Source organism: Capra hircus, chromosome 18 (genome assembly GCF_001704415.2).
Source record: "Capra hircus breed San Clemente chromosome 18, ASM170441v1, whole genome shotgun sequence".
Lineage (NCBI taxonomy): Eukaryota > Metazoa > Chordata > Mammalia > Artiodactyla > Bovidae > Capra > Capra hircus.
The window spans coordinates 25499641-25521794 of NC_030825.1; the positions used below are offsets into that span (position 1 = coordinate 25499641).

At 41.7% G+C, this 22154-nt stretch overlaps 1 protein-coding gene across 1 annotated transcript in view; it reads left to right on the plus strand.

Moving 5' to 3' along the window:
• Nucleotides 1-22154, plus strand: part of BBS2 (Bardet-Biedl syndrome 2) — a 29119-nt gene that overhangs the window by 5620 nt on the left and 1345 nt on the right. The window contains exons 2-16 of the mRNA XM_018062007.1: nt 639-866; nt 2341-2466; nt 2740-2802; nt 3604-3681; nt 10882-10986; nt 11070-11156; nt 14105-14240; nt 14481-14620; nt 15775-15919; nt 16011-16182; nt 16845-16974; nt 18276-18407; nt 19079-19216; nt 20064-20176; nt 21657-21805. Of these exons, the coding sequence (XP_017917496.1) occupies nt 639-866; nt 2341-2466; nt 2740-2802; nt 3604-3681; nt 10882-10986; nt 11070-11156; nt 14105-14240; nt 14481-14620; nt 15775-15919; nt 16011-16182; nt 16845-16974; nt 18276-18407; nt 19079-19216; nt 20064-20176; nt 21657-21805 (1942 nt within the window). The remainder of the gene's footprint in view (nt 1-638; nt 867-2340; nt 2467-2739; nt 2803-3603; nt 3682-10881; nt 10987-11069; nt 11157-14104; nt 14241-14480; nt 14621-15774; nt 15920-16010; nt 16183-16844; nt 16975-18275; nt 18408-19078; nt 19217-20063; nt 20177-21656; nt 21806-22154) is intronic.

A 22154-nucleotide genomic window follows, 5' to 3' on the forward strand; every position in this document is an offset into this window, starting at 1 on the left:
TTTTACATACGAAGCCTAGGGAAATTTAAAGATTTGTAGGACACTCAGATGATTATGTTTGTGATAGTTGAAACTGCTAGATTAATTAACTTTGACTTAATTAATTCTGTCTACTTGTATTATGAAAGCCTTCAAGAAGCTTGCTTTGTGTGACCCTTAGGATTATAAGATTTACTACCGATCAGTTTTAAGGGTTAGGAAGTGAATTTGTTGGGTGTTGCGCTGAAAGATAATGAAGTGTTTATTACTCAGTTTTCTCTGGTCTTTGTGTGTGTGCGCAATCTCATCGTAACTGATAGCAACTTCCTATAGTTTGACCAGGAAAAGGCTGATTTGTAAGAGTGCTTGAATGTCCTGCCGGCTGGTTGTATGTAAGCTGCCCTGGGAAGTGACAGCTAGATCTTGGCCATTATTTTGGTCGTTACAAGGCTGAGAGCCATTGGATTTCCACAGTTTGAAGTGATTGAAAGCCAGCCATGCACAGAACTGTGTATGGGTGTTTTTAAGTTTGGTGGATGATTAAATCCCTTCTTGTTAACATTGGTAATCTGTTAATAACCTGAGCCTTTTAATAAAAATATATGTTAATTTTGCATTTTTTTTAATGTTAAGGGGATGTAATTAACTTTTTCTTGTAGGTTTTTATTCACAACCCTCATTCACGGAGCCAGCATCTCGGTGCACCCAGGGTCCTCCAGAGCCCCCTGGAGTCAGATGTTTCACTTCTTAACATTAACCAGACAGTCAGCTGCCTGACCGCAGGAGTACTGAACCCTGAACTTGGCTATGATGCTCTTTTAGTGGGAACACAGACCAATCTGTTGGCTTATGATGTCTACAATAATTCAGATTTGTTCTACAGAGAGGCAAGTATATCCCTTTATGACCATAAAACACCCACTTCCCGTTAACGTCCACTGGTTTTTTATTTTTTTTAACGCTTGAAAGAGATCAGACATTTATTTGGGTTTATTATGTGGCTTTTGTAGTGTAGTTAAAAATGCACGTTTTGCTATTTACATCTCCTTGACACTTACTTATTTGGTCATGGTTGGTAATCATTTGGTGATTCTCCAGATTATCTTTCAGGAGGTATTATCTGTTGATAGCTTCCCTGGTGGCTCAGTGGTAAGGAACCCACCTGCCAACGCTGGAGGTGCGGGTTCGATCCCTGGGTCGGGAAGATCCCTCGGAGAAGGACATGGCAACCCACCCCAGTATTCTTGCCTGGGAAATCCCATGGACAGAGAAGCCTGGCAGGTTACAGTCCGTGGGGTTGCAAAAGAGTTGGAAATGACTTAGCGACTGAAAAACAACAGAGTTATCTGTTGATATGTTCATCTGTCAAGATTCATCATTAAAAATTCAGCCAGCAGCCAGAAAGCCAGCAAACAGGTCTCCTGGCAGCTTTGCATTGAAGTTTAGTATAGCAGTTTCCAGGAGAAGCACTTACATAGCCTCCCATCCTCAGGCTGCTGCAACTTTAATACTCAATACAGTCTTATACACAAGATAATCCGTATTCATTACATAAAAATATAAGCAAAGTAAAAATAGTCACCCATAATTTCTTCATTTGGAAATAACACTTAACTCTTGATTGATTTATCCTGACTTTTTACTTAGTATTTGTGAGTGAATTCTTTGTTTACAAAATGGGATCATGATATAGACATGTACCTTTTTTCTATAACAGATTGATTAAGATATAATTCACATACCGTACGGTTCACCTATTTAAAGCATACAGTCCAGCAGTTTTCAGTTTATTCAGAGACTTGTGTAACCTTCACCACAATCAGTTTTAAAACATTTTCATCAAATTGTGCTTATGGACTTTATTCAAGAAGTCTGAGGCATGTACTAGTTCAGAATGGTGGGCCTATAGGTGCTTGTAGTTTTTAGTACTTAAAAGTAACAATGAGCAGTAGTAAGAGAACTAATTAATCAGTATTAGTAGATTTCCATCTAAAGTGGTTAAAATAGATTATAAAAGTTTGGGTGTTTTAATGGCATAAGTCTGATTCTCTAAGAATTTGGCCTCTAGAACTTGGTGGTCCAAGAGAGCCTGGGGTTTTAGAGTAGGTTTTCATAGCAGGTTAGTGTGAGAGACCAAGGGCCTGAGTTTGTCCTGAGTCAGTGCTCATCCTTGCATAAGCCATGTTAGCCACAGACACTGTCCTCGATGGACAGCTCTGGCTTGCTTCTCAGGAGACCTGGTGGCTTCTCAGAAATGATGACAGAAGCCTTTGAGTTTCCAGATAAAAAGGATGTGCTTGCCTCCAGTGTGCCTGTGCAGCATTGTGTCTGAGGGTTTGTCTCTTTTGTTGTTCTTCTTAGGTAGCAGATGGGGCCAGTGCAATTGTGCTGGGGATGTTGGGAGACATTACCTCCCCTCTTGCAATTATTGGTGGAAATTGTGCTCTGCAGGGTTTCAATCATGAAGGAAATGATGTCTTCTGGACGGTATGAAGAACGAAATACTCTCTTTAGTACTCTTAAACATTTTTACTTTTTTTAATGTTCTTTAGGTCTTGTTTGCTTGTTTGTTTAACCACGGACAGTAATGAATAATGGAAACAAAATAAAACAGTATTTATAATTTTATACATCAAAAAAAGGCTGTGAGTAATGTGAATTTTGAATTCATGGTTTATTTTGTCCTGTCTTTCATGTAGCTCCTATGTTTGGATTAAGTGAAAAGAAATGGCGTAGTAATGACTTGGGTTTTATTTTCAGGTGACTGGAGATAACGTTCACTCCTTGGCCTTGTGTGACTTTGATGGTGATGGGAAGAAAGAGGTATGTGGGGGAGGAGACCCTTCTCTTGTGTGTATGGCTTAGCTGAGTACATACATTTCCCCAGGACAGTGAGCTTAGCTTTGAGAGAAGTGTTAGCTTCTCATGGTTGATTTTGCTGTTCTGTTGCCTGAATGATGAACTAATTGGCCTCATTTGTCTTTCTCCTCTCTTTTGAACAGTAATTCATTTATGTTTGTCAAATACAGAGATCAAGACCATATTTCAAAGACCCCTGATGGGGGAGAGGGCAGAAGAGTTGTTGGGAGCACAGTCTCATTCATAGTCTTATAACTTGATTCCAATGTGTTAAAATCATATCGTACTTACTTCTCAGTTTTGGCCAACTTTTTCAGGAATCTGGACGTTTTAGAGATTGGCCTTTAGCTTTTTAAATTACTGTAGCAGTTTCTCTAGAAATCAACCTCTTGAGCAGCCAGTGACGCACTGTGTTGGACATTGACTTACCCTCCGACTGTCTGCAGGTACTGGGCTCTGGCTTTTGAAGCAGGGCTTCCACCTGCAGGCAGATGGATGCTGAGCCAGGTGCCTGGTGAAAGAACTTGTTCTGGTGGGAGGTGCCCACGGGACAGGACCAATGTAGTAACCACTGTTTCTTCACTGACCAACTCGTGACCTTCTCGTTGGAAGGATCCTTTCTGAGCATCCATCACCGAGAAGTTGGAATTCCTGGGTGCCTTTAGCAGCATACAGAGTATCATGCAATTTTTTTGTTTTATTTATGGAAATTTTGCTGTCTTCACTTACTGAACTAAATATGCCTGATTTTTTTTCCCCGTTCAGCTTCTTGTTGGATCTGAGGATTTTGATATCCGAGTTTTCAAAGAAGATGAGATTGTGGCAGAAATGTCAGAAACAGAGGTAAGCACCACCTCAGAATCATGATAACCTTGACAGATTAGCATAGTTAAATGTAGCATAAAATGAGAGTGCTGGGACATTTCACTACCCAGTTTTACGGTAAAGACTATGGGGATTAAATAGAGCAGTATGTTACAGAGAAAGAAGCCTTTAAATATCCTATATCGAGATATATTTTGACTCAGTGCTCTCTAATGACCCAGAGGGATGGGGAGGTGGGAGGGAGGCTCTAGAGGGAGAGCATATATGTATATATCCAGCTCAGTCACATTGTTGTACAGCAGAGACTAATTATAAAGCAATTGTACTCCAGTGAAAAAATTAAAAAGATATATTTTGAAAACACTTGATTAGACAAAAATTATGGAGCACAAAAAGTATTTCTTTTAGTGAGCTATTATATAATAACAACAATGGCAACCATTTATTGTGTACCTGACATATGTCAGACACTGTTCTAAGTTATTTACATGAGCTACTCATTTAATCCAACAGCAGCACAATTATGAAGGAATCAGTAGTTCTCCTTTTACAGATGAGGGAACATGTTACATTTCTTGGTAAAGTTACTCTCAAAAGCTCATGGCTATTAAGTGGCATGGTCAGGTCCTCCTGCTTCTTATCATGTGTATTAAATGGGATTGAATATTGAATGAACTGTGTATATGAGGGTTTTAGAGTTTTTCTCTTCATTCAAATTAAGTACTTCTTAGGCACATTTCTGTTGGTAGACTTAAAAACTAGATGTCAGAGAACTTGACTAGTTTCTTTGTGATTAGAATTACTCATGTAATTCAAATGGAAATGTTTCTGAGAGTTATCTTTTTTTTAAACAGTGTCTAAAGACTGCCCTTATCCCTATGGTTTGGTATTCTTAGGATATTTATTTGCTGCTGGTTTTCCAGGATTGGGCAAGATGGAAACCAAAAAGATAATTAGGATATTCTAAATTAAGGAGAAATATCAATAACCTCAGATAGGCAGATGACACCACCTTTATGGCAGAAAGTGAAGAGGAACTAAAAAGCCTCTTGATGAAAGTGAAAGAGGAGAGTGAAAAAGTTGGCTTAAAGCTCAACATTCAGAAAACGAAGGTCATGGCATCTGGTCCCATCACTTCGTGGGAAATAGATGGGGAAACAGTGGAAACAGTGTCAGACCTTATTTTTGGGGGCTCCAGAATCACTGAAGATGGTGACTGCAGCCATGAAATTAAAACACGCTTACTCCTTGGAAGGAAAGTTATGACCAACTTAGATAGCATATTCAAAAGCAGAGACATTACTTTGCCAACAAAGGTCTGTCTAGTCAAGGCTATGGTTTTTCCCGTGGTCATGGATGGATGTGAGAGTTGGACTGTGAAGAAAGGTGAGCGCCGAAGAATTGATGCTTTTGAACTGTGGTGTTGGAGAAGACTCTTGAGAGTCCCTTGGGCTGCAAGGAGATCCAACCAGTCCATTCTGAAGGAGATCAGCCCTGGGATTTCTTTGGAAGGAATGATGCTAAAGCTGAAACTCCAGTACTTTGACCACCTCATGCAAAGAGTTGACTCATTGGAAAAGACTCTGATGCTGGGAGGGATTAGGGGCAGGAGGAGAAGGGGACGACAGAGGATGAGATGGCTGGATGGCATCACTGACTCGATGGACATGAGTTTGGGTGAATTCCGGGAGCTGGTGATGGACAGGGAGGCCTGGCGTGCTGCGATTCATGAGGTCGCAAAGAGTTGGACACGACTGAGCGACTGAACTGAACTGAAATTAAGGAAGGAGACGGAAATAAAGGAGCATTGGCTTGGGAACCCTGTAAGTGGACAGAAAAGAAAAACAACAGAAGAAAGTCTTAGAGATCGAAATGGTGGTATTGTGCAGAAATCAATCAGCCGTTGTTTGGGAGGCTGTATCGGAAAAGATTGAAGGCAACGGCCTGAGAGCTCCCCTTGGGACGAGAACTCATCGTTGGTTCTCTTTGCTTACAAAAGCTGTTTAGGAACATCAGGCTTCTGTTCCCCTGCCTGCAAAAGGAAGACCAAAAAGCAAAACGTGCATATTCATATATAAAGTGTTATCTGTGATTCTGAAGGGTTTACCCTTACTGTGGACTTCCCTTGTGGCTCAGATGGTAAAGCATCTGCCTACAATGTGGGAGACCCGGATTTGATCCCTGGGTCGGGAAGATCCCCTGGAGAAGGAAATGGCAACCCACTCCAGTACCTTGCCTGGAAAATCCCGTGGACAGAGGAGTGTCATAGGCTACAGTCCATGAGGCTGCAAAGAGTTGGACACGACTGAACGACTTCACTTCTTCACTTTTACTGTAGCTTTTTACTTAATCTGACTCTACTTCTTATGTACTCACATTTTTTATGCTTGTAAGCTGACGGTTGTGGTAGAGGAAAATGGAGGGGAGAAGTGAGTGCCCAAAGCAAAGTGTGGCTGAAGATGTGTGTCCATCTGGCGATTTTGTGTACCTGGCTGCATTTCATGCCTGCTTTTCTAGAGAGATGGTCCTTCCCTTTCATTAGATTGTTGAAGGGGATTGCCAGCTTGAGAATTGGCCTGTAGGTGCTGGGTTCTGCACTACCGTTTCCCTTTCATTTAAATTCATAGTAAATCTTTTCCCATTTGGGGAATCACTGAGGTTTTGTTGGATTTCTGTTGATTGTCAATACTAGATGCGAGAGGAGTACATTCTGTGAAACACCTTTTTCCCATGTCCTAGAAAAGGACAGGACAACATGAAATAATGGCGAGGAATTTGACATGCCTGTTGATCCTCTAGTCCACAAAAGAAGAAACTAGTGACCTTATAAAGGACTAAGGGATCTAGGGAAATGGGCTAAATTTAGGAAAATGGGGACTGTATAAGATTGTTCATTTCAGGGCCGTTTTCTTGTCCTCTTGGTTTGATTTTGCTCTGAGTTCACATCTGTTTTTGCACATCAGCGAAATTGTGAAGAGTACTGCCAAAAGAATGCCTTGAGCTAAATAATTCTGGAGTCCCACATGGCACTTTGTATTCAGAGTTAAGTGAAGTGGGTGGCTTTATAGAAAAGCTGTAGGTGTAGAAGAAATTACATAACTATTCTCTACTTTATACAGTTTATTATCTCTTACATTAGTCAGAATTAGAAAGTAGATCTGCAGGGTCATAGATATCTTTAAACTGTGGCTTTAACTTTTAAGGACAATTTTGTTCAGTATCTAAAACTGTAGATTTTGTAAATTGTAATTGTAAATTCTCTTAAGTGTGTTAAATCCTCTTCACAGTCCTGTTAATACTCTAGTATAACATATGCACTCTGTATATTGTTAGATATGTACAAATCCATGGTATTCTGGGATTTTGCTTTTTAAAGGATTATGTTTTCTTCTCAGTTCACTTCAGCCGCTCAGTCATGTCCGACTCTTTGCAACCCAATGAATCGTAGCACGCCAGGCCTCCCTGTCCATCACCAACTCATGGAGTTCACTCAGACTCATGTTCATTGAGTTGGTGATGCCATCCAGCCATCTCATCCTCTGTCGTCTCCTTCTCCTCCTGCCCCAATCCCTCCCAGCATCAGAGTCTTTTCCAATGAGTCAACTCTTCGCATGAGGTGTCCAAAGTACTGGAGCTTCAGCTTTAGCATCATTGCTTCCAAAGAAATCCCGGGGCTGATCTCCTTCAGAATGGACTGGTTGGATCTCCTTGCAGTCCAAGGGACTCTCAAGAGTCTTCTCTAATACCACAGTTCAAAAGCATCAATTCTTCGGCGCTCAGCTTTCTTCACAGTCCAACTCTCACATCCATCCATGACCACGGGAAAAACCATAGCCTTGACTAGACAGACCTTTGTTGGCAGAGTAATGTCTCTGCTTTTGAATATGCTATCTAAGTTGGTCATAACTTTCCTTCCAAGGAGTAAGCGTGTTTTAATTTCATGGCTGCAGTCACCATCTGCAGTGATTTTGGAGCCCCAAAAAATAAAGTCTGACAGTGTTTCCCCATCTATTTCCCATGAAGTGATGGGACCAGATGCCATGATCTTTGTTTCCTGAATATTGAGCTTTAAGCCAACTTTTTCAGTGTCCTCTTTCACTTTCATCAAGAGGCTTTTTAGTTCCTCTTCACTTTTTGCCATAAGGGTGATGTCATCTGCCTATCTGAGGTGATTGATATTTCTCCCAGCAATCTTGATTGCAGGTTGTGCTTCTTCCCGCCCAGCGTTTCTCATGATGTGCTCTGCATGTAAGTTAAATAAGCAGGGTGACAATATATAGCCTTGACGTACTCCTTTTCCTATTTGGAACCAGTCTGTTGTTCCGTGTCCAGTTCTAACTGTTGCTTCCTGACCTGCATACAGGGTTCTCAAGAGGCAGGTCAGGTGGTCCGGTATTCCCATCTCTTTCAGAATTTTCCACCGTTTATTGTGATCCACATAGTCATAGGCTTTGGCATAGTCAATAAAGCAGAAATAGATGTTTTTCTGGAACTCTCTTGCTTTTTCCATGATCCAGCGGATGTTGGCCATTTGATCTCTGGTTCCTCTGCCTTTTCTAAAACCAGCTTGAACATCTGGAATTCATGGTTCACGTATTGCTGAAGCCTGGCTTGGAGAATTTTGAGCATTACTTTACTAGCGTGTGAGATGAGTGCAATTGTGCGGTAGTTTGAGCATTCTTTGGCATTGCCTTTCTTTGGAATTGGAATGAAAACGGACCTTTCCCAGACCTGTGGCCACTGCTGAGTTTTCCAAATTTGCTGGCATCTTGAGTGTAGCACTTTCACAGCATCATCTTTCGGGATTTGAAATAGCTCAACTGGAATTCCATCACCTCCGCTAGCTTTGTTCGTAGTGATGCTCTCTAAGGCCCACTTGACTTTGCATTCCACGATGTCTGGCTCTAGGTGAGTGATTATACCATCATGATTATCTGGGTCATGAAGCTCTTTTTTGTATAGTTCTTCTGTGTATTCTTGCCACCTCTTCTTAATATCTTCTGCTTCTGTTAGGTCCAGACCATTTCTGTCCTTTATCGAGCCCATCTTTGCATGAAATATTCCCTTGGTATCTCTAATTTTCTTGAAGAGATCTCTAGTCTTTCCCATTCTGTTGTTTTCCTCTATTCCTTGCATTGATCGCTGAGGAAGGCTTTCTTATCTCTTCTTGCTATTCTTTGGAACTCTGCATTCAAATGCTTATATCTTTCTTTTTCTCCTTTGCTTTTCGCCTCTCTTCTTTTCACAGCTATTTGTAAGGCCTCCCCAGACAGCCATTTTGCTTTTTTGCATTTCTTTTCTATGGGGATGGTCTTGATCCCTGTCTCCTGTACAATGTCATGAACCTCCGTCCATAGTTCATCAGGCACTCTATCAGATCTAGTCCCTTAAATCTATTTCTCACTTCCACTGTATAATCATAAGGGATTTGATTTAGGTCATACCTGAATGGTCTAGTGGTTTCCCCCACTTTCTTCAATTTAAGTCTGAATTTGGCAATAAGGAGTTCATGATCTGAGCCACAGTCAGCTCCCAGTCTTGTTTTTGCTGACTGTATAGAGCTTCTCCATCTTTGGCTGCAAAGAATATAATCAATCTGATTTCGGTGTTGACCGTCTGGTAATGTCCCTGTGTAGAGTCTTCTCTTGTGTTGTTGGAAGAGGGTGTTTGCTATGACCAGTGTGTTTTCTTGGCAAAACTCTATTAGCCTTTGCCCTGCTTCATTCTGTACTCCAAGGCCAAATTTGCCTGTTACTCCAGGTGTTTCTTGACTTCCTACTTTTTGCATTCCAATCCCCTCTAATGAAAAGGACATCTTTTTTGGATGTTAGTTCTAAAAGGTCTTGTAGGTCTTCATAGAACTGTTCAACTTCAGCTTCTTCAGCATTACTGGTTGGGGCATAGGCTTGGATTACTGTGATATTGAATGATTTGCCTTGGAAACGAACTGATATCATTCTGTCGTTTTGAGATTGCATCCAAGTACTGCATTTCGGACTCTTTTGTTGACCATGATGGCTATTCCATTTCTTCTAAGGGATTCCTGCCCACAGTAGTAGATATAATGGTCATCTGAGTTAAAGTCACCCATTCCAGTCCATTTTAGTTCGCTGATTCCTAGAATGTCGACGTTCACTCTTGCCATCTCTTGTTTGACCACTTCCAATTTGCCTTGATTCATGGACCTAACATTCCAGGTTCCTATGCAATATTGCTCTTTACAGCATCAGACCTTGTTTCTATCACCAGTCACATCCACAGCTGGGAATTGTTTTTGCTTTGGCTCCATCCCTTCATTCTTTCTGGAGTTATTTCTCCACTGATCTCCAGTAGCATATTGGGTACCTACCCACCTGGGGAGTTCCTCTTTCAGTATCCTGTCATTTTGCCTTTTCATATTGTTCATGGGGTTCTCAAGGCAAGAATACTCAAATGGTTTGCCATTCCCTTCTCCAGTGGAGCACATTCTGTCAGACCTCTCCACCATGACCCGCCCGTCTGGGGTGGCCCCACAGGGCATGGCTTAGTTTCATTGAGTTAGACAAGGCTGTGGTGCATGTGATCAGATTGACTAGTTTTCTGTGAGTATGGTTTCAGTGTGTCTGCCCTCTGATGCCCTCTCGCAATACCTACCGTCTTACTTGGGTTTCTCTTACCTTGGACGTGGGGTATCTTCACAGCTGCTCCAGCAAAGCACAGCCACTGTTCCTTACCTTGGACGAGGTGTATCTCCTCACCTCTCCTCATGTTTTCTTCTAGTAAACAGTAAATTATACCTTGGAAAAGTATACTCTTAAAAGATAATTAATTGTGGATTTTATAAGTCCTTTTAAAATTTAGATTGTAGGATATTGTAAGGTAAGGAAATTGAAATAATCATTAAAATATTTGATCTAGTGTGTGGAATTTTACAAATTCCAGATCTTGTGTACGTAGTCTGTTTCCTCAATTTTTCGATTTTATCATTTAAAAAAATAATTTGTTGAAATTTGCTACATATGCTTGATCTAAAACAGTAAACTTTGTGAGTTTAATTCTTATGATCCAAATCTGAATAGAGGACATGGATCATAGAGAAGCACACATTCCCCACTAATGGATTGGTAGTGCATTTAAACCTAATTTTAACACACTTGTGGCAAGGTATGCAGTTTTATAAAGTCACTTTGCACTAAATTGAGCCTTAATGAACTTTATCTTTTTCATTATTTTTTGCAGATCATCACCTCTCTTTGCCCCATGTATGGCAGTCGATTTGGTTATGCCCTTTCCAATGGCACCGTTGGAGTGTATGACAAAACAGCCCGATACTGGAGAATTAAAGTTTGTATGATATAGCCTCTGATATTCAAGAATTTTATACTTATTGAGAGACTTCTATACTAATTATTGAAATTCCTTTTCAGTCCAAAAATCATGCCATGAGTATTCATGCTTTTGACCTTAACTCTGATGGAGTGTGTGAACTGATAACTGGTTGGTCCAATGGGAAGGTAAGTTTAAATAGTAGTGTTCAAGTATAATTTAAAGTAATATATTGGCTGTATGACTCCAAACACGAGAATATGCACTTGAGTTCCTTGGCTGTGCTTTCAAATTTAACTTCATAATCTTCCTAGATTTTTCCTTCCTGCTCTGGTAGTCAGCACTGCAGAGTGAGTGAGTGTCCTTTCGGTTTATAAGCCCTATTTGAGGGAAGATCTCCAGGGAAGGTCTAACTCCCTTACTTGAAGGGATGGGAATCAATCAAGTTGATCATAGGCCTAGGCAAGTAAAATAAAGGATTTTTTGTAAGCTAGTAGTGAACTGTGTATGTAGCTCTTTTCTGGTAAATCTTCAAGTTTGACTAAAATCTTAGAATTAGTGGGAAGAGTTATGTTATCATTGTTTTCCAAGCTATAACTTCAAACTAGGATTTTTTTTTTTTTTTTGCTTCTTTCCTTTTTTAACTTAAAACCAGAACTTTGTACAGTCTCTTGGCAAGTCAGGATTGTCTTGTTAGAAACTGCCGAAGGAGCTGCCAGATCTCCGTGGATACCATTTGCCCTAGCTCTTTCATCTGTCAGTGCTGATTGCCTGAAGGAGATCAGCTAGTTCTAGCTTTTTTTCTTTGATTTTTCTTCACTTTTGGCCAGTGTCTTGTAACCTTCTTTTGGTGCTGTGTGAAGAACAGATTCTAAAAAACTGTTATGTTGGTTCCTACTTCTCCACTTGGTTTTGTTTTTGGTATAGGTGTTAAAAATTACAGAGGAAGACTGTGTAGTTGCTTATTAAGAAACTTGAAAACCCATAAAAGGGGACCCTATTCTGGGGGAATATAAATTATTATGATTGATTCAAGAATTAGAAAACTACTTAAGTTATCTAAAGTAACCTTCAGATCTGACTCTAAACCTTGAAGTCTGTCTAGTTAAATGCTTTCAAAATTTTAAGAAATTTCTATTACATAGTCATAATTTGTATGTTCTAAGCCATACAAAAGATAAGCAAACTATACAGTTCATTACATAAGTGGAACACTTGTTGTCTGCACTCAACAGAAACAACATTAAAAGGAATATAGATCCACCGGGTGAACATAGGTGCAAAATTACTTAATTTAAATGCAACTAGCCAACTAACTTTTTCTTTAGTAGGTCATTTGTTGAGTTGGAGGGTCATTTTTTCCATGGCAAAACTTTCATGTTGATAAAGCAAAAGAATAGAAAATCCGCAGAAAAACAGATTTGTAGCCCTGTTTCTTAGTTAGCAAGTTAACCCTCTTATTTGCTAGAAATTATAGAAACGCAGTGCTGAAGGTCATGGAGAAGTTAGAATGAAGCAAGTTCAGTTCAGTCTGAGTTCGAGGCTTCTGTTAATGTGTGAAGAACTCTGGTCAGTACAGGCTATTCATTGCATCCATAATTTTCAGGCTGACCTGATGTTGTTATTAAGAGCATGGTATTCTCCAGCCAAGGGGTAGGAGCGGGTAGTAAGCTATGACCTAAATTAGTGTGTTTTTCACTGCAAAATTTTGCCCAGAAGGCTGTTTATGAAAAGGCAAAAATAGTGGTCACTGAGATGCTTGCTCTGTTTCTGTAGCTAGCCAGCCTTTTATCATGGAGAAGCAATGGCAACCCACTCCAGTACTGTTGCCTGGAGAATCTCATAGATGCAGGAGCCTGGTAGGCTGCAGTCTGTGGGGTTGCACAGAGTCGGACACGGCTGAAGCCACTTAGCAGCAGCAGCCTTTCATCAATAATGCATGTGTTCTTGATTAGAATGAAAGCTCACTTTAGGTGGTTCTCCTTCCCTGTTGTTTTGTGGTGCACTCGTTTCTGAAGGGTCAGTGATGCATTTATCTGACTCCTCTGGGAAGAGATGTGGATGATTATAGGGCTCTCTGCAGTATCTCAGTAGCTCACGTGGCAAAGGGACCTTAAACAGGGCTATTCCAGAAGCGTGGATGGTGAGAGATTGGGCTTGCTTGGCATTTTTCAACCTTTAGATATAACTGGGGACTTCCCTGGTGGAACAGTGATTAAGACTCCACACTCCCAATGCAGGGAGCCAGGTTTGATCCCTGGTCAGGGAACTAAATCCCATGCTGCAGCTAAGAGTTTGATGCCACAGCTAAGACACAGCACAGCCAAATAAATAAAAATTTTAGGTGTAATGTATTTTATATATTTATATATAATAAAGGTGAAATTTGTATATAGAGCTAATATGTCTTGTATACCTTTACGTGCCAGTCCCTGTTCTACCTGCTTAACACATGTTAACCCTTTTAGACCTTGTTACAACCCTGACATGTAGATATAGTTATTTTCCTCATGTTCTTATTGTTGATCTCCAAATGAGGAAGCTAAGTCCAGAGTGGTTAAAGAGGTTTGCCCAAGATCCCACAGGTAGTGAGTGGCAAAGCTGGAATTCGAACCTGGGAAGTTTGGGCTCTCACACTGTGTTATATATTTTCTAAAAGTACCGTCTCTCAGCCAACCCACTTCTCCAAATGAAATACTAGGCCAGTATGTAAAACAGCTTTTAAGGAAAAACAGAGCTGAGTGAGGTCCCTTGGCCCCTTGGTTATAGGTATGTATTGAGAAGACACAGGGGGAGCCCCTTGGAGTACTCATTAAAAAAAATTTTTTTTTAATTTGGGTACATCAGGTCTTAGTTGCAGCTTGAGGAATCCTTCGCTGCAGTGTGCAGGCTCTCTAATTGTGGCGAGAGGGCTTAGTTGCCCAGTGGCATGTAGGATCTTAGTTCCCTGACCAGGGATCAAACTCTCATCCCCTGCACTGGAAGGTGGATTCCTAACCACTAGACCACCAGGGAAGTCCCCTCCTTGGAGCCCTCTTAAAAACTTCTAGACTAAAGCTGATTGTACTTGAAAATTTTGTGTCATTTTTAAGAACCTAGAGCAGAAGCTATTTTCAAGTTCTTGTTCTATTTTTAGGTCGATGCTCGAAGTGACCGGACTGGGGAGGTCATCTTTAAGGACAACTTTTCATCTGCGATTGCTGGTGTGGTGGAGGGAGATTACCGGATGGATGGCTGCCAGCAGTTAATCTGCTGCTCGGTGGATGGAGAAAGTAAATTGGGATAGGAGAGATCTTTGAGAAGTCAGATTTCTCAGTCTGATTGGGTCAGAATCCCAGGAGATTTCACCATAAAGTGTTTGTGTTGATACCCTTTGGTCCTAAAGAATTCACCTGAGTTGGGGAGATGAGAACTTAGGTTTTAAGACTAGGTCATTGATGACTTAAAAGTAAGACCTGGCTGTGCCTGGGCCCTCCCTCAGTCCTGTGGGTTTTTTTTTCCCCTCCTGTCAGTCCGGGGCTACCTGCCGGGCACGGCTGAGATGAGAGGCAACCTCATGGACATCAGCGTAGAGCAGGACCTGATCCGAGAGCTGAGTCAGAAGAAACAGAACCTGCTGCTGGAGCTCCGCAACTATGAGGAAAACGCCAAGGTCGGACCTGATGGGACGGGCACGCGGGAGGCTGAGAGGCTGAGAGTGACCAGGAGGATGGGCAGTTGGGAAAGGAGGGTCTCCGCATCTGGCGGGGCATGGTCTCCCCCTCCCCGCTGGTGCGCGGGCGGATGGCCTGGCCCTTCTGCCAGCGTCAGAATGAAGAGGGCACGTATCCTTTAACCCAGAAATCCCTCTGCCGGGGAGCTCAGCCAGAGAGAGATTTGCACGAGTGTTCAAACACACTGTAGTGCTGTTTGTAGCAGGGAACAGTTGGAAGCAATGGTAAATTTTGGTCAGTCATAGGGAGGGTGGGCTGGGGAATATTAAGCAGCTCAAAAGAATGAAGTATATACATGTGGACCAATGTGGAAGGATGTCTGGTATTATGGAATGAAGGGAAGCAAGAATAGTATGTTTAGAGTATCTTTTTCAACCACAAATAACAAACGTGGACACCTGCAGAGACTCTGGGTCTGCTGTTGTGTGTGTGTGTATGTGTGTACGTGTACTTACCCGACTAGCTGGAGGGTGAGCTGGGGAGTAGGATTTAATTTGTTGCATCATGTATAACTATTTGAATTTGCTACACTAAGTGAGTTTCTTTAGTCATTTAAAACAGAATAATACAGAACAATGTAAAAGGTGGGTGGCTTCCCTGGTGGCTCAGTGGTAAGGACTCTGCCTGCCTATGCAGGAGACATGGGTTTGATCCCTCGTTAGGAAGATGCTTAGTGCCTCGGGGCACTTAAGCCCGTGCGCCACAACTACTGAGCCTGTGCTCTAGAGCCCGGGAGCTGCAAGTACTGAACCCGAGCACCCTAGAGCCCACGCTCTGCAACAAGAGAAGCCACTGCAGTGAGAAACCCTCGCGCTGCAGCTAGAGAGAAAGCCCACACAGCAACGAAGACCCAGCATAGCCAGTAAATAAATAAGTTTTTAGAATGTAAACGGCGTGCTAGGGGGCAGTGGTCCCTAACCACAGGAAGGGATGAGGGTATTTTCCTTTGGGTGAGTTCTCTGACATTTAAAGACTCAGATGAATATAAGATACAGGGGATGTGTCTTCCGAAGCCAGATAGCTGTTTTTAAAATTGACATGAGTTCACTGTTCTGGGGACTGAGTTGGAAGTGGGGGGTTGCGTGTTTTGCAGGCTGAGCTGAGCAGTCCACTGAACGAGGCTGATGGGCATCGGGGCGTGATCCCTGCCAACACCAAACTCCACACCGCCCTCTCCGTCAACCTGGGGAGTGAGGCGCAGGCCGCCCACGCTGAGTTGTGCATTTCCACCTCTAATGGTAAGGCGTTACTGACACACGGCTGGTGGTCATTGGCGCCTGTGTCGCCTGGGAGCGGCTCTTGGACTGCTGTCTTCTCTCTTCCCTGCAGACACCATCATCCGAGCAGTGTTGATTTTCGCGGAGGGCATTTTTGCGGGTGAAAGCCACGTGGTGCACCCCAGTGTCCACCACCTCTCCAGCTCCGTCCGCATCCCCATCACACCTCCGAAGGACATCCCCGTGGACCTGCACTTGAAAACCTTCGTGGGCTACAGGAGCAGGTGACCCTTTGCACATTGCAGGTCATGTCCAGGCAGCACTGAGAGGACAGTACAAAGTGTAGATTTCCCCTCTTGCCATGGATTCTCCGGGGCCAGAGAAGCCACTTAACGGCTCTTTCCACCCAGGCAAGGTTTCCCATGGCTTCTTATTTCTCTAATTTGAAATCTTTCCAAAAAATAAATAAAAAGTATTTAAGTTTGAAATGATTATTTCTGGCTTTAGTCAGATGATTTCATATTCACAGCAATTCCAAAAGTACACTTAATGGATAGTTTTGGCCACCAAGACTATGGGGGTTTAAGTTCTGTTATATGACAGTCATATGTAACCTTAGCCAGTGAAGAAGAGCACTAGATTTGTGGAAGATAGAAACCTTTTCACATTCCTTTTTGGGTGTTGTAAACCCTGGGTGTGTGCATATGTATACACAGACTCACGCCTCTAAATCCCAAACCCCGTTACTGTGGGACTTGAACTCTCAATTTTTTTTTTTTTTTTTTTTTGAGGCAGGGTTGGGGGGAGGAGAGTAGACAGTTTCTTTAGTGAAATCCATAAGTAACAGCTTGACTCAGTAGTGACCTTATGTTTATCTGGGGGGCCTTTCCCTTTGAAATAACATTCAGCACAAACAGTTCTCTTCTATTATGTTGGTTGGCCGTAGCACCCAGTTTCACGTGTTTGAGCTGACAAGACAGCTACCCCGATTCTCCATGTATGTGCTCACCAGCCCGGACCCCGCCAGTGAGCCCCTCAGTTACGTCAACTTTATCATTGCAGAACGGGCCCAGAGGGTGAGTGTCTGGCTTTTCTCTCTGCAACCTGTTTGCACTGTAGACTCTGTGACATTATTTCACAGAAAAGGGGAAATTACATGAGTGTGTTACTTGGTTTTAGTAAATAATGACATGAAGGAGTTAGGTTGGAGTTGGATAGTTTACAACAAGTCTCAAAAATGTTGCTAAAATATCTTCTTCCATTTTGAAAAAATTATTCAAAAATATTTATCTTGGCTAATCAATTCAGAAATATTTATTTTGAGTCATTAATTGGAAGTTACTTACCTAAGCAATCCTTAGTCAGAGGTGAATTCCTCTGTTTCTTACTCCTCTTTTTTTTGTTAGTCTTAGTGGGATTGCCCAGATCTGGTGTTTTAAGAGGAGCCTGCATCAGAATGGAAAGAGAGTGGCCCCTGGAAATGGGAATACTGTGGGGGTTCAAGTGCTACCTTAACTAAGTAAATTCTTAGGGGTCTTGTGGAATTCCCCTCATTGAGGATAATATTACCTCACAGGGGGCCCCTGAGGATTACAGAATTGGTATAACAGCACTTTGTAAAGGTTAAAGAACTAGTAATACCTGTGGATTTTAACCTTGACTGAACTTTAGAATTCTCAGTGAGGCTTTTTAATCATGGAAATTCTCAGGCCCCTTACTGGTCTGTGAAACTTGAAACTCTACAGGTGGCCCCTTCCAAAATGCCTCACAAGTGGATCTTATGTGGGACCTGTGTTATAAACCACTGTAAAGTATTACTATTATTTATATTAAGATTTATTCTTATAATGTGGATGTTATCTCTGTGTCTGTGCGTGCAAATGTTTTAAAGGGTGGAGTGGAATGATTTTAAGCAGGCTAGAGCCACAGAATAGCTCTCATTGAAACAGAATTAGCATCATACTTGAATCGTGTCTACATTGCATATAAGGTTATGTCTAAGTAGGGGACTTCCCTGCTGATCCAGCGGTTAAGACTCTATGCTTCACTACAGGGGCTTGGGTTCAATCTGTGGTTGAGGAACTAAGGTCCCAAATGCCACACAGTGCACCCAAAAAGTAAAACTAAATAAATAAATTAAAAAATTTTAAAATACATGTCTGAGTAGAAAATTAATGCTATGGGACCAGATGTAATTGTGCATGTTACTTATTACACGTATCAGGTGGGAAAAAGAAGTATGAGTAGTGTTTTCTTGGTGGGGGAAAAGCTGTAATTGTTGTTTTTTTTAAACCAAGTAGTAAAACTAGAAAGAAGGGTAACTCTTAATGACTGTACTTAAAAAGTGGAAATTCATTTCACACTCTTCGTCTTTAAGGTTGTTATGTGGCTCAACCAGAACTTTCTGTTACCAGAGGATACTAACATGCAGAACGCTCCATTTCAAGTGTGTTTCACCTCCCTACGGAATGGTGGCCAGCTGTATATAAAGATAAAACTTAGTGGAGAGGTAATTTTTACTGTCATGGACACAGATTTCTCATGTAAACGTTTACAACACTCAGTGTTAAGCAAGGCGGGTGGCACCAGTCTCAAGGTCGTAAAACCACGTGTCTCAACCTAGACTGTTATCACCTCTGACAGAGGCGTTTAATGTAGATCAGCGGTTTTCTACCTCTCTCCCCCACTTCCCTTCACCTGTTTGTCACCTAGTTTGGACTTCCCTGGTGGCTCAGACGGTAAAGCATCTGTCTACAATGCGGGAGACCCGGGTTCGATCCCTGGGTTGGGAAGATCCTCTGGAGAAGGAAATGGCAATCCACTCCAGTAGTATTGCCTGGAAAATCCTATGGACAGAGGAGCTTGGTAGGCTACAGTCCATGGGGTCGAAAAGAGTCGGATATGACTGAGCGACTTCACTTTCACTTTGGGATGGTTTAGGAATACAGAGAACAAAAGGTTTTCATTGAATGACTTTGTTGTTCCATTTATAAGGCAAAAGGATTGATTCTTTTTTTGTTTTTGGCCTGTTGCTAGAAATAATGTTATTTTCTTGAGGGCTGGACCTACTTTTTATCACTGCATATAAATTTATGTTTCAATAAATGTGTTGAATATGGGGAAGTTCAGGTACTGTTCCAGCTATCTGAGGATGTTAACTGTCTTTTTTCCTGTTGATAGATCACTGTAAATACTGATGATATCGATTTGGCTGGTGATATCATCCAGTCGATGGCATCGTTTTTTGCTATCGAAGACCTTCAGGTCGAAGCTGATTTCCCTGTCTACTTTGAAGAATTACGAAAGGTGCTAGTTAAGGTGAGGGCACCTGGTGGATGAATTTGTGAGAACACGGTGTTCAAATAATGTTTGCAGTATTTCTGTTACATTAATGAAACTACAAATGTACATACATTACATGATAGTCATGTCTTAAAGAACTTTGGAAAATTCTTAAACTAAAAATTGAGCTAGTATTAGAGAATTCATGAGTTAAAGGATTTCTTTTATAAAAGTGAGTGGTTAGCGTAAGCACTTGCTTTCTGTGCTTGGTTTGGAAGGATACTTGAAAAATATATATATTAACAGTTTCCTTTGCTAGCCTTTCATCTTATCTGTTGTATATACTTTGCATTCTGTCTTAGTGCTTTCCCACATGGCTCAGTGGTAAAGAATCTGCCTGACAATACAGGAGACACGAATTTGATTCCTGGGTCAGGGAGATCCCCTGGAGAAGGAAATGGCAACCCACTCCAGTATTCTTGCCTGAAAAACCTCATGGACAGAAGAGTCTGGCGGGCTACAGTCCATGGGGTTGCAAAGAATCAGATGTGACTTATCGACTGAACAACAACAAAGAACCCAAAATCAAAAGTAAGGCTTGTGATGGGTCCCCATTTACAACATCCCCACCCCAAACCTCTAAAATGTTAGTGTTTGTGTGGCTTGGGCTCACAATGCTAAGATGTGGAAGAGCTTGACACAGAATGTCATTTTAAGTATTTCACTGAAGAGGAGGTGAAACAACAGAGGATAGTTAAGATAGAACAAGTGAATGGCAGAAAAAACAGGGCCTCCGTATAGAGAAGACAGTTCCTTATCAATTTATTTAGTTTTCAGGAAGTTGGTGAGGCCTTTTAAATTCCTGGGTGTTTATGGTTTCCAGGTGGATGAATACCACTCAGCGCATCAGAAGCTCAGTGCTGACATGGCTGATAACTCTAATCTGATCCGTAGTTTGCTGGTCCGAGCTGAAGATGCCCGTCTGATGAGGGACATGTGAGTATGTACCATGGCCAGGACAGGTGCTTTTTCTTGCCACCTTTATCTCTAGGGCTCCCCATTTTTTTCTCTCTCTGGCTATTTTTTTTTTTTTAAGGCAAAGAGATGTTGTTGGCCTTAGGCATTTGACTGTGCTTCCCTGGTGGCTCAGACGGTAAAGAATCTGCCTGCAGTGCGGGAGACCCAGATTCAATTCCTGGGTTGGGAAGATCCCCTGGAGAAGGGAATGGCTACCCACTCCAGTAGTCTTGCCTGGATAATTCCTGGCTATCTTCCTGCTAGAGGAACCTGGCAGGCTGCAGTTACGGGGTCACCAAGAGTCGGACATGACTGAGCGACAAAAAAAAAAAACTAGAAGGAAGTGACCAACCCCTAAAATTCCTTTTTTCTTGATTTATATTTCGTTTAGAAACTGTCAGATGCACACGGTTTTTATTTTTTAAAGCCAAGTTGGTTGACCTGTAATTTATAATATACATGTAGGTTTGGGCTTCCCTGGTGGCTCAAATGGTAAAGCGTCTGCCTGCAATGCGGGAGACCCGGGTTCGATTCCTGGGTCGGGAAGATCCCCTGGAGAAGGAAATGGCAATCCACTCCAGCACTCTTGCCTGGAAAATCCCATGGACGAAGGAGCCTGATAGTCTACAGTCCATGGGGTCGTGAAGAGTCGTGTCACTTCAATAAATTTGGGGAAATTTATACAATTGTGTTGCTACTACCGAAATCAAGTATTTCTCAGTTTCTCTTACTATAGTTTTATCTTTCCCAAACTGTCACATAAATGGAATCAGACAATATAAATGGAATCCATATACGTGGCATCAACCTTTTGAGTCTGGCTTCTTTCAGGTTCCATAATGCCGTTGAGGTTCATTCATGTTGTAAGTTACCAGTAGTTCATTCCATTTTATTGCTGACTATTCTATTGTATTGATACCCATACTTGGTCAATATCCCACCGATTAATTGAGATTTGGGTTGCTTCCAGACTTTGGTGATTGAGAATAAAGCTGCTATAAATATTTGCATACAGGTTTTTTACAGACATGTTTCCATTCTTTCGGGTGAAATGTGTCATAATGTGATTGCTGGGTTGTATAGTAAGTGTATATTTAGCTTGATAAGAAACTGTCAGCATTAGTCTGAAGCTTGGAATATAGCCTGTCACCTTGCTGACTTTTCCCCACCCCTTATATCATGGGCATGATAATTCTTGGTTCCTAAATTCAAACAAACCATGGATTAATAACCAAGGAAGGCCACTTGTCTTCATTTGGAAGAAACAGAATAGTTCATAGAATATGCTCAGTGTTTTCAAAGCAGACTTTAGCAGTTACCCTGTTTTTACTGTTTTAATGACAGTACAGCTAAAAATCTGGTTTGATCCTTTATTAAATATGTCTAAGAAGTTTGCACATCTTTTCATTTAAGCCTGCCATACTGAGGTCTAGTCATGTTAACCTATTGATGTACACAGGAAAACAATGAAGAATCGCTATATGGAACTCTATGACCTTAATAAAGACTTGCTCAATGGATATAAAATTCGCTGTAACAATCACACAGAACTGTTGGGAAGCCTCAAAGCAGTAAATCAAGCCATTCAAAGAGCAGGTCGTCTGCGTGGTAAGTCTCTTTTTGTAGCACTGCAGCTCTTCTTTAATTTCTGGGCAAGAACCATTAAAGATGGTGGTAGCTTCAAGAACTCCTATCAGGGCTTGTATCTATAAAGATACCTTTCATATTTGAGTTGGTACCATTCACTTGAGTTTAGCCAGCCTACTGTTTGGCTTTAGTTTGCCAACTTCAGATGGTAAAAAACTTTGTTTTTTTTTTTTTAAGATTTGTTTATTTTTGGCTATATAGGGTCTTCATTATTGGAGAAGGAAATGGCAACCCACTCCAGTGTTCTTGCCTGGAGAATCCCAGGGACGGGGGAGCCTGGTGGGCTGCTGTCTATGGGGTCGCACAGAGT